The sequence below is a fragment of the Lichenostomus cassidix genome, chromosome 3, assembly GCF_008360975.1.
Source record: "Lichenostomus cassidix isolate B80296 chromosome 3, HeHo_3.0, whole genome shotgun sequence".
NCBI lineage: Eukaryota > Metazoa > Chordata > Aves > Passeriformes > Meliphagidae > Lichenostomus > Lichenostomus cassidix.
This window is the reverse complement of record NC_139483.1, coordinates 108,004,123-108,016,411: the sequence shown is the minus strand read 5'-3', so window position 1 is coordinate 108,016,411 and position 12,289 is coordinate 108,004,123. Positions and strand designations below refer to the sequence as shown.

The 12,289-nt window shown below is 40.9% G+C and overlaps 1 protein-coding gene across 2 annotated transcripts; it reads left to right on the top strand.

Moving 5' to 3' along the window:
• The first annotated feature begins 2,478 nt into the window (after positions 1–2,478).
• Positions 2,479–11,175, top strand: LOC146440412 (cytochrome P450 2K1-like). Of its 2 annotated transcripts, XM_085057075.1 has the most exons (9): positions 2,484–3,205; positions 4,731–4,893; positions 6,063–6,212; positions 6,693–6,853; positions 7,512–7,685; positions 8,278–8,419; positions 9,102–9,286; positions 9,372–9,513; positions 10,862–11,175. In XM_085057075.1, exons 1-9 carry the CDS (start codon positions 2,951–2,953, stop codon positions 11,047–11,049), a joined length of 1,560 nt encoding a protein of 519 aa, XP_084913201.1. In that variant the 5' UTR covers positions 2,484–2,950; the 3' UTR covers positions 11,050–11,175. The 2 variants fall into 2 exon arrangements, with proteins under 2 accessions (XP_084913202.1, XP_084913201.1); XM_085057076.1 differs by lacking the exon at positions 9,372–9,513 and having other exon boundaries at positions 2,479–3,205.
• The last annotated feature ends 1,114 nt before the right edge of the window (positions 11,176–12,289 follow it).

The window sequence follows — 12,289 nt, the reverse complement described above, 5'->3', positions numbered from 1 at the left end:
AAATTTCTTTTAACATTTGTGTTCAAATCTGTTTCTGAATAAATGCATGAATTAAATTATCAGATGACCAAGCGTATTTGTTTGATATTTCTTGGGGATATCTTGGGGATTTCTTGTCTTCTCTCTCACTGGGATCAACCTGTGTTATGATCTAATTATTAAGGTTCTTTAGAAATACCTCTGCCCGAATTAAGGTACAAACGAGACCATATGCTAGTCAATAGTATAGGTTTTATCTGATAGAAAATATGAGAGAGAGAGGGAAGAAAAGAGAGAAAAAGAGAAGTAGGAAAAGAGGTGGGGGGGACAGAAAGAGGGAAAGAGAAAATATCACCATCCGTGGATCCCAACGATGTTGTGTTGATCCTCTCCAGCCGGTCTTCTCGGTGGTGGTGGTCCCCCCAAAAGCACAGGATGCCATGGGTTAATATACACTCAGGCCAGGGGCAATGTCCAGGCATGTCCCCCCGGGGGAGGGGGCAGCCTCTAGCTGCAGACTCTGCTTGCATCACCTGCACTCCTGTGGTGCAAGGCCTAGCACTCTGGGGAGTCTGTGATGGATTGTGACTCCCCCTCAGCTGCCTCTCACGTGAAAGTCCCATGGATGTAGCCAGTGAGGCTGGGGGTTCCACAGCTGGGCCAGTCTGTGTAAACCTGGCTTCTGTGAGCTGTGCTCTGCCCCCACCCCAAACTCAGCCAGGGATGATTCTCAGCACAGCTGGTGGCTTTGGCCTTTGTGTATGCATACCTTTCCCTCAGCTTGAGATGATTGAACAATAGGTTTCCCTTTATCTAATCTCAGCAGTTTGACTCAGTCCAAAGTCCCAGTCAGGTATCTTCAGGGAGGTTTCTTTGATTGTAGCTTCTTTATACACTTTTTGTTATAATGAGCAAAACTTTATATCAATGTTTGAGGCATGAACTATTTCAGTCTCTGACAACCTGTCAACAACGTATGGCAAGGCTCTTGCCAAAGGAGAATTCTTCCTTCTCAAGCCTCCTGCAAAATGTTCACATTTCAACCTCCTCTCAGTTCCTAGTTTTTAGCTAAATTCCAGATATATGTGGAAAACCTGACATTTTCAGTGCCTTTTTACCCCCTCGGGGAAGGTGAAGAAGAATCAGGGCAGCTGGACACAGCTGGACACTGGTCCTGGTCTTTTCCCAGGACACCTTCCAGGCAGGTGAAATGTCCTGGTCCCTCCTTCAGAGCCACTGGGGACAGCAGCAGGCTCAGGGTGAGCCAGTCCAAGGGCAGGCTTGGAGCTCCTCTCCCAGATTCCCAGCCTTGTGCCAGGACTCTTTTTCTCTAGGTCTCTCCACCTCCATTCCCTGGGGAATTCCCCCATTCCCTCCTCTCCTTGCCTCTGATCCCGATTCCAGATCACTGGACACTTTTGGGAGAGAAGGACAAGGGGCTCAGCCTTGAGACACTTCACCTCACACAACCTTCACGTTCTGGCCTCAAGGCCATGCACAATTTAATGCTCAGATTCCCACTAGAAAACTGTGCCAAACACTTCTGAGGGCTGTGGCTCAACTTTTCTATCCACTCTTCCCCTTGGTTTCTTTCAACACCACTTCACTGCTGCTCACCCTTGGACTCTGAGACCCCCAAGTCAGGCTGTATCTCAGCCAACAGAGGACATCTTTTCTCAGGGCTGTGCCCAGTTCTAGGATCCCCAGTAAAAAAAGAGAGATGGACAGACTTGAGAGATTTCAGCAGAGAGCCTCAGAGACTCTGGAGTGACTGGAACATCTCTGATATGAGGAAACACAGAGAGGTGGGAGTTTAGCCTAGAGGAGAGAAGGCTCAGGGGGATTTAATCAGTATAAACCTCTGCAGGAAGGATTAAATAAGCCAGAGCCAGACTGTCCTCAGTGTGTTCCCAGTGCCAGGAGCAGGGGCCATGGGCACACACTGGAATACAGGATGTCCCCTCTGGACATCAGGAAACACTTTTTTACTGTGAGTGACTGAGCACCAGCACAGGTTGTCCAGGAGTTTGTGGAGTCTCCCTCCATAGGATCACAAAATTTTTTAGGTCCTTGGAAATATTCAAAACCTGTCTGGACATAGGCTAGGGCAACTGGCTTTTGGTGGCCTGGCTGGAGCACAGGGCTGGACCAGACTAATTCCAGAGTCCCCTCCAACCTCAGTCTTTCCTTGATTCTGTGATTTGAAATTCCCAATGAATTCAATGCAATCAAAGTTATGCCAACCCTAAACACTAAAAAAATTAAATCTCTGTGCATTACTCCCCTGGGCGTGGCAAGCACAGACTTTTCCCATGGGAATTTTCGCTTCTTTTTCCTGTGTTTTATAAACAAAGATAAAGTTCGGATGTTATTGAAAAGGTCTCTGGAAACAGGCGGTTCAAGCCTGGCCAATCAGCCTAGGGGGAGGTTTTGAACTGGCCCAATCCGGATGATCTTTGAAAGTCTATATAAGTTTTAGAAATTAATTAATAAATCAGAAATTCGTCATATTCGACTCGGCTCGGTTCCTTCACTCTGCTAGTGGTTCAACAGCAACACCTGGGCAGTGGAATTTTGATTTCTCAAGGGTATCAAGGGTATATCTGAGCTAATGACAAAATCGTGATTAATCAGTAACCTGGACAGTATGCAGCATTTATGGCTTTTGTAGCAAATGTCAGGTTGATGACCTGCAGTCATCCATGTTCTTGGACTTTCACACTTGCCCAGTGATCTATACCCAGTCACACACTGCTTAGCAAACATTTACCTGCCCCTGTACCCGTCTGGGGATTCATTAAGAAGCACGGGAGAAGTGAACAAGTTACTAATTGCAAGTCAAACATATCCTTCACTGGAAAAGAGCTTTATGGACTAACACAAGAGCCTCTCAAGCGAAATTCTTGCAGCAGGACAGAGATCCAGAGTCCACATTTTCTCTTTTCTGTGGCAAATACTTGGCTGAAGAGAGATGGACTGGAACAGCAGCACTTCCACTGGTTTTGTGTTCATCCTGGCTTTTGTATCCATATCGATAACAGCAGGTTTCTGGAGCAGCAGCACTTCCACTGTTTTAGTGCTGATCCTGGCTTTTCTATCAATCTTGAAAACAGCAGGTTTCTGGAACAACCATAGACAGAACTTTCCTCCAGGACCAAGACCATTACCTATAATTGGAAACCTTCTTTTGTTTGATTTGAAGAGACCCTACAGGACTTATCTACAGGTACCCTTTTTCTTTTCTCCTGGTCCTATAATTGCACATATCACTGAGGCACATAGTCCAAGATGTCAGACAGTTTCTCCTATTGAACCCAATGCATTGCATGCATGGATGAGCCTTCAGCAAGGGATAGGATATGAACAGAAACCTTTGAATGCAGCTTATTCTTTACTGTAATACTTTCTCCATGCATCCAGGTTTCAGCCTTCAACAACTCTCAAATTAATAACAAGTGCCCACCTTATTTTTGTGGTAATTTTGAGAAAAAGGCAACTGAATAAGGAATGATTTTGATATGTGGTCTAACTCCCTCTGCCTTCCACTGATTGATGCACCTGGAGCTGTGACTGCAAAGTTTTGCTTTCACTGACTTATCAACCTTTCTCATCTCCCAGTCCTCCTTTCTTCCCCAAAAGCTGAAGATATAACTATATACTCCTAATATTCAGGGTCAACAGTTGCCTGAATAATAAATCTTTCAGTTTTCTTCTAGTGCTTTTGTTACCTAATTTATTGCAGGGCTTTGCTGACTTTGAGTGAGAAGAATTCTATGAATCTGCTCCTTTCTTAGTGTTTTTTCTGCTTAGACATTAAAATTACACACCTTCCTTCCTGATGATTTTGAAAGGGATATTTGCACCTACAAATGTGTATGGGTGTTGCATCCAAAAAGCATATGTCTGCTTAGATGCAATATCTGGAATATCACTGTAGCTCTCCAACACAACCCAATTGTGTTGACAGTGGGGTTGACAGTGGCAAGTTCCATTTGTTTTCAGGCCAACAAGTGCTGTAATTCAGTGATTCTGTTCTAATGTTGCTTCTTTGACTTGAGCAAAATTCAGATATGGGTCACTGCTCCTGTTATTTCAGCTGGCTGTACTTGCTTACAACTTGACAAACATCTTGACTCTTGATGCTAAACCGTTGCCTTCTGTTCTCTCTGCAAACACACTAGAAAATAAGTGGAGTCAGGAAAACACCCTCCACTTGTCAGAAGAATCAGGAACACTGAGTTACATAAAAATAAAACCACTTGCATCAGCTAAAAAGGTACCACACTGTCTCTGAGACAGATTCATGGTGGATATAGTCATGTACAAAAAGTTTGAATATCCCTAATGCTAAATCATGGCCCAGAAACAACCTGGGTTTCTTTTATACATTAATGATAGCAAAAGTTTGAATAGGTTTAGCCTGTAAACAAAAGAAAAACAATAGCATAAAGATAAGTGTGAAAATATGAGTCAAAAATTGAATTTACAAGGGTTTCTGAGAGAAGACAGAGCTGTCAATGCCATCCTTTGCTGACTTGGGGTTTCAGCTGTTGCCACTTCTGCTCAGTTTATCACAAGAGAACTCCTCTCACAACTGTGCTATTTAGTCATTATCCATCACAATGTCTGGCACATTCCCATCATTTAAATCAAGTGTCTTTCCTTTCTGGAAAATAAGCAGCACTAGAAAGGGTGATGAATTTCTTTGTAAGCTGTAAAAGCTGTAAACCATTGTTCTCTTCTCCTGACAGCTGTCAAAAAAATATGGTCCAGTCTTCAGTGTTCAGATGGGGCACAGGAAAGTCGTGGTGATTTCTGGGTATGAGACAGTGAAGGAAGCTCTTGTAAACCAGGGAGATGCATTTGCAGAGAGACCTAAAATCCCAGTCTTTGAAGATTTGACCCAAGGAAATGGTGAGTTGGTCTTATTTTGCCTTATCAGCTTGACTTACTCCTTTTTTTTTCCCCCTATAGACAAATCAGGAGCTGGGACCACATTTTGGATCAGAGATCAAAAAAGACATTGGATATAGGGAGCAATTTCATTGACTTTAGCACATTTATTCAACTTTGAAACTACTGACAGTGGCAACGAAACAACCATAACTCTAAAAATAATCACAGCAAGAGATAATGAATAGTGACACACTTTCAGGATGAAAATGCCAGAGAAGCATTTCTAGCTCTCATGATATGGCTCTGGACTTGTGGTTTTTTTGGCTTATCACAGCATCACCTTTTCTGGAATTAGTATAATACCTCTGCTTGTCATTTCAAGTGGTGAATAGTGCTTTTAAATTAGGAATGTGACAATAGATAATGTAACACAGAGAACTGGGGATTTATTTTAAAAAGGGAAGCACTGTCTACTGAGCTGGGTTTCAAAAGAAGAATTTCACACCCAACTTTCATTCTAATTTAGGATAAGAGTTTCATATTTATATCTCCAAACATCCTTGGACAAATTCAGGAATAATTCTGTTACCATTTTAACAGCTGCATCTTTTGATCATATTATTGTATAGAAGCTAACTTTTCACTTTAATTAAAAAAAAAAATCAAACCAAGCTGAAGTCATCAGTCAAATGGTGTAACAATTTCAGTGAAAAAAGTGATGGTGGAGTTTTTAAGACTTCACCTAAATTTTAAAGACATTTTTGCCTAGTCAGGTTTCTCCTGCAGTCATCAGAGATCTCAGTTCAATTCCACTTCCAAACTATGATGACCAACAGTTCAAACTTGAATTTCCAATGTCCACTTTCTTTCAGTGACCAGTGTCTTTTAGGATCTATATTCTTCTTACGATTTGATTAAATAAACCTTAAATACTTATCCTTTGCTCATGTGGTAAACCTATTGCTGAGGACTGAACATACTTAAGGCACAGTTGTGTTTCTCCTCATCTGCAATTTAACAGATAAAGCATAACAAACAGATAAAGCAGAGCACACAGATAAAGTTTCTCCTCATAAGCAATTTAACTTGTTTTAAAAATGACTGCTATTAAACATCTCCATTCTATGCCTAAAAATAATTAGTTACTTCAAATCTTCTGCCACCTTGAAATGTTCTCTTGGTCTCAGGGGTTGTTTTCGCTCACGGTGAAAACTGGAAGGTGATGAGAAGGTTTACCCTCACAGCCCTACGAGACTTTGGGATGGGCAAGAAAGCCATTGAGGATCGCATCGTGGAGGAGTATGGACACCTGGCAGACACCATGGCCTCACAGGAAGGTGGGTGGGTGGCTCATTCTTCAAACCTACACAATCACAGAATCACAGAATGGTTTGGGTTGGAAGAGACCATAAACACCATCTTGTTCCAACCCCTGCCATGACAGGGACACCTTCCACTATCCCAGGTTGCTCCAAGCCCTATCCAGCCTGGCCTTGGACACTTCCAGGGATCCAGGGGCAGCCACAGCTTCTCTGGGCAGTCTCTCTCTGTGCCTCCCCACCTCTAAGGTTTTGTTCAAGTAGCTTTCTCAAATTCAGACCTTTACAAGAAATGTATTTCAGGCTGAAGCAATATGATGAATTTGGCTCCTCTGGCATTTTTGTGTCTTAGTATGGTATTCTGACGTTGGTAAATAATCAATCAATCAATCATAGCAGTCAATCACAACAAATAAATAGCAATATTTAATATTAGATTTACATTTACAAATTACATCTCTTCCCACAATGTAATATATTCTCTTGTTCCTTGTCTAGGTATGCCCTTCGATGCCAGCAAAATAATTAACGCAGCAGTTGCTAATATAATTGTGTCAATATTGCTCGGGAAAAGATTTGACTACAAAGACTCCAGATTTGTGAGACTTCTAAATCTGACCAACAAAAGCATGAGGCTTGCTGGGAAACCTTTGGTTACGGTAATGATTCACATTTTATATTGCTGTTCCACTGGATGCCACAGGAACATAGCAATACTGGTAGTCAGTTTCTTCTAATAAACAGGAAAATCTGAGACTTTGAGAGATAATAGGTTTACAAAGCACTTTTTTGGACAAAAAAAGCTGGAGAGACAGCCTGGGGTTCTTGAAGCCAACAATCAAGCCTCCAGTCTCTCAAAAACATAACTTAAAATGTAGTTTGAAGACTGTTAATGAGTAAAAAATACCTTTCGGATACTTGCATGAAATGCTGCCACACACTGGGTTGATTTATGTTCCTCTAGGCTTTGAAAAATTGAAAAAAATGCTATTGGAAGAGCTGGCTAAAACAATAAAAAAGTTGCTGGCCAACATTTCTATGTTCCTGGTGGCAACTTGCAGCTGTTTGAGCCTGACACCTACACTACTCCTGAAAAATAGTAATCTGGGGCAAGATTTTTACATCTATTCAAAGGTCCTTGATGAATTTTCTATCATTAATTCATCCAGTCACTTTTTCATGTTCTAAAGAAAAAAATATTAATCTTAAGGTTTTGTCTTTGTGTCTTCAAAATGTTCACAATATTATTAATTCATTTTTGCAGTGTTTTCAGATCTCTGGATGGTAAACTCTCTCTAACAACTTCTACTTTTGTAGATGTACAATATCTTCCCATACCTTGGATTCCTCCTAAGGGCTAACAAGACTCTCCTCCGAAACAGAGATGAATTCCACGCTTATGTAAGAGTTACTTTCTTAGAACATCTCAAAAACCTGGACAAAAACGACCAAAGAAGTTTTATTGATGCTTTCCTGGTTAAACAGCAGGAGGTAACTGAATCTTTTCTTGTTGATTCCAAATTTTATGATTCTATGAAGATATTCACAATTTCCTTTCAGTTCTTACAATTACAGATAATTTTTTTCTAGGGAAGCTGTCTTTGAGAAATCACACATAACTCTTTAAGTGGTAGAGTTGAACAGATACTTCACACTGTTGAAGTTCCAACCTCTTTAAATCAGCAAACATTTATCCTTACTTATTTTCTTCATACTGTATCAGTACGTTTACAAAGGCTGCATCTTTTTATCTGCTCTCTCTGCAGTCCCAGTCCTTCTGGCTCTTTTGAAAACACAATGCATTACAGAACAAAATCACTACCTGGGCTTTACTGGGACTCTTATTTGGGGTCTCTGATATATCTGGGTAACCTTTTCCATGGGGAAAGCAGCTCCCTTTGCCCCAGTAAATACTGAGACATGTCAGCATTCTTCTCCAGGCACAAGCCCAAAGCTCTTCCTTGTCTTTCACACTTTTTAAAAATATACCATTTCTTTCTTAGCAAATGTTTATCTACATAAATTGTATTTTCACATGGAAAGCTTTAAGTTTTCATCCTTTTATCTCATCCACTTTTTCCAGGAGAAATCCACTACCAATGGGTATTTCCATAATGGCAACTTGCTAAGCTTGGTGAGCAATTTGTTCACTGCTGGTGTTGAGACAATTTCCACCACACTAAACTGGGGATTTCTGCTGATGCTAAAGTACCCTGAAATCCAGAGTAAGTGGTTTTATGGTAGATATTGTTACACTCAGGGCATTAGGGACCAAACAGCAACCTGGAGGATCAACATATCTCTTAATAGGCCAAGTTACAAAAAGCTGAGATTTTCACCCAATTATTGTCACTTTGCCCTCTGGTTCAGATCCAGTGAGTGTCCCACTGATCTGCCAGGAGCAGAACACAGAGTTCATACAGGCCAGGCCCTTCAGTCTGGAAAATCTCATTAATTAATAAGAAAAGTGCTGTTAGTCAATTAAACTGTTCCAGTTTTCCCTCAGAAACTCTTGATAAACCAAAGGGCTGTGCAGATGTTAAATGGATTGTTCTGAGGATTTAGGGACCTGAGAAGATTCAGGGAATTGCCCTTTGTCTGACATCTCAATTCCAGCTGATGGTACAGGGTTGTTCGCAGTCAAACAGAGGTTTTGAGACAACCTTTGGGTAAAACAAAGACCCTTAGACAGAAGAGAGGGCAGAAAAAAAGTCTTTAGGTTCCCTGTTAGAAAATAATTAATCAAACATTGTAGTCCTGTTCACCTTCAAATATTTCCGAAAGGAAAAAAGATTTTTGGAGAATTTATAATTTGCACTCCAGATCTATTATAATTTACATTAATAAAGCACAGTGTGCCTCACGGGTGACTGAGTCCTTGTATCTTAGAGTTGATTCTTTCTTCAGAAAAGGTCCAAGAAGAGATAGAGCAAGTGATAGGATCCAACCCGCCTCGGATCGAGCACCGAGCTCAGATGCCATACACTGATGCTGTCATCCATGAAATTCAGAGGTTTGCCAATATCCTGCCACTGGATTTGCCTCATGAGACTGCTGCAGATGTCACCCTCAAAGGCTATTTCATTCCCAAGGTGAGATGCCTACAGGACTGATTCATTTAACATTTCCTCTTTCTGAATTTGTCCAGAGATTTATTCCTCTGTCCCATTTTCGCAGGGAACTTACATCATCCCTTTACTGACCTCAGTCCTGAAAGACGAGTCACAGTGGGAGAAACCAGACATGTTCTACCCTGAGCACTTCCTTGATGCCAATGGGAAATTTGTGAAGAAAGATGCTTTCATGCCTTTTTCAGCAGGTGCTTTCTCTTTTGCATTTATACAAAACACAGAAGTGCTTCTGTGTATTTCCCTCTTCATTTTTCCATGTCCCTTTTACAAAATCACGAATTATGTCAGCTGGGCCAAAAGTTCATATAGCATGACAGGGAGGAGGAGTTGCCATACAAAATCCCAAATCCTGTACAAAATCAAAGGACAGAAAGGAGTTGCCTTTTGAGGATTTCCCAGTGTGACTTTCCCAGAGTGTGACATTCACCTGAGTTTACACCATTTGCCAAAGCATGGAAGATCCCAACCCTGCTCCTTCTCTGGCATTTGACCTGCTTTGCAGGCTCTCTAATTGCTCTTTTGAATTCTCATACATCAATCTCTGCCTAACTTATCTATTACATCAACACTCCATTTTTATAGATCCTATTTGTATAACTCAATTCTGCATGATCTTTGAATAAGACTTTTCCTTGTCATACTCACCATCCAACATGAAGTAAATAATTTTTTCATAGAAGAACTTACGGTATTTCCAATTCTGAGGTCTTCTCTTTTAGATTTAAGTCTAGATGTCCTATCTGAAAGCACATCCAGGGAGTGTCAGGTATGGGAATTCCCTGGATGGCTTATTTCATACCACAGCCATGCAATAGCTCTTCATTTTCCACTTTCTGCTGTAGAGGGGAGTTAAAACCAAATTTTAGTTCAGTTTTTTGTTAGTTCTGGCCTTGAATCATCATGCTATGAATAAGGCAGCTGGATTTTTACAAGCTTCTGGATTTGACAGAACTGAGAAAAACTTATATTTACAGCACGTTTCAATATCCATAGAATATTTCCCTTACCTTCCTTTTCAATCCCACTCTAGCCTGCATTTGTGAATCTTCAAGGAATTTTCTTACAAATTTTAATCAAAAGTTGCCTATGACTAGACTAATAAAGCCAAAGTTTAGACTGAACCAGTTGGCCTGGGTTCCAAAACTTGAGCTAAGTAGAGGAAAAACGTGAAAATGCAGAAAAAAATAAAATTTTATTGAAAACTGGACTTAAGGAATTCAGCCTGCATTTCCATACATTTCTCCCCAAATGCAACCAACACAGGAAAAGAAAAAACCATCACCTTTGTGATGATACCTCTGAAGATCAAAATTCCTCTCCCTCTGGCAACTTGTAGCCAAGAGGATTTTAGAACCTAATGTGTTCTTTATTCATACCTGGGATGTGACATTTCAAGTGTTCTGGATTCCCACTAACCTTTTTCAGAATAAGAGCTGCTCAAAGGGGTTTTGTTTGTTTGTTTGTTTGTTTGTTTTTGCAGCTATTGAAAAAGCAGCTCTCACTGACTCTATTATGGTTTTCTGCATTTCATCCCAGGGCGGAGGATCTGTGCTGGAGAGACTCTTGCCAAAATGGAGCTCTTCCTCTTCTTCACCAGTCTCCTGCAGAGGTTCAACTTCCACCCTCCACCTGGAGTTTCCAACTCAGACCTGGACCTCAGCCCTGCTGTTTCATTTAATGTCATCCCCAAGCCCTATAAAATGTGTGCTGTAGCACGCTCCTAGAGCTCTTATCAGCATCCATTGTGTTTTAAAAATGTTTAATTTACTTTTCCATCACATCTGTCTTCTCAATCCTTTGACCAAAATAATCCATATTTCAATGAGGGTTTCCAGTATTTCTAAACCAAAGTTGTCTTTTATTTTTTATTCATTGGGGAAGGCCGAAATGGACCAGAAGAGTTAAATAATTGATGGTTCATGGATTAATCTCTTAGATCACCTAATCTTGGCTAAATAGTACAGACCCTCATCTCTCTTATTCTTGCTGCCATTTTCACTTGGTAATGAGTGTTTGTTGGAAGCATAGCCAAAAAATGCCCCCAAGTCCACGTTTTTCCAAAGGACATATGGACCATGAAGTTGTGCATAGCCTGTGCTAGGTGATAAATGTGGGATGTTCAGAGATTTGGGTTGTCAGAACAGAAGGGCTGTTTGACCTTGGCAGTCAGATGGGTTTGGAGCTGGGCTGGATGTCCTGATGTTCTCCAGTGCCTCATTGCAGCTTTTTCCCTTGGCTCTTCTCCCTGTTCCTTCCATTACCACACTCAAAGAATTCAGAGTTCTGCACTTCTTGTAGCAGATCAATTCTCAAAAAAAACCTTAAGCCAAGTTGACCTGAATACAGAGGGTCATTAAGATTTTCCCAAGTATTCTTTGAATGGATAAACTCGGCAAATAAAGCATCCACACATGGAAAATGTCTTACCTGCTTAAAGCCAATTTCAATTGTGAAATTGAAGTTTCAGATGCTCCATGGTCTAATAACACAAGGTCACAGCTCCACATACACAATGAACCTTCTGGAAGAGGCCTCAAATCTCATCAAAACCCACAATCTGATCATTCTGCAACTCTGTCCAACAGTAGTTGAGCTAAGACCACCTCCTAAACATCAGGATTTATGTTCCCTGGTTCATGTTGCCCTGTTTATGTGCGCATGACAACCCCAAAGGCATAACATCCACAGCCAGCCTCTCAAAAATCACAGAGTGTTGGGGAAAAAAAAAGTAAATTAAAGTACTTATGGCTTGCTTCTATAACTCTCCAGCCTTGTAATGCAGAAGCTCCTTCTTCAGTTAAAGCTACTTCAACTTCCTTGGGTGAAAGCTGTATCTGACTCCTACTCACTGCTCTTCTTCACACTTTCTTTTGAAAATAAACATTTAAGAAAAAAAAAAAAAGTATCTGTGTGGTTCAGGAAGTTCAAAACCCACACACTAAAATCACTCTTAATGAAAGCAAA

What these genes read in the sequence shown, in the direction of transcription:
- LOC146440412 (XM_085057075.1), top strand. Translation starts at nt 2,951, where the DNA reads ATGGACTGGAACAGCAGCACTTCCACTGGTTTTGTGTTCATCCTGGCT. An exon ending in CCTACAGGACTTATCTACAG is followed by an intron (nt 3,206 to 4,730) that starts GTACCCTTTTTC and finishes TTCTCCTGACAG; the next exon opens with CTGTCAAAAAAATATGGTCC. An exon ending in AAAGTACCCTGAAATCCAGA is followed by an intron (nt 8,420 to 9,101) that starts GTAAGTGGTTTT and finishes TTCTTTCTTCAG; the next exon opens with AAAAGGTCCAAGAAGAGATA.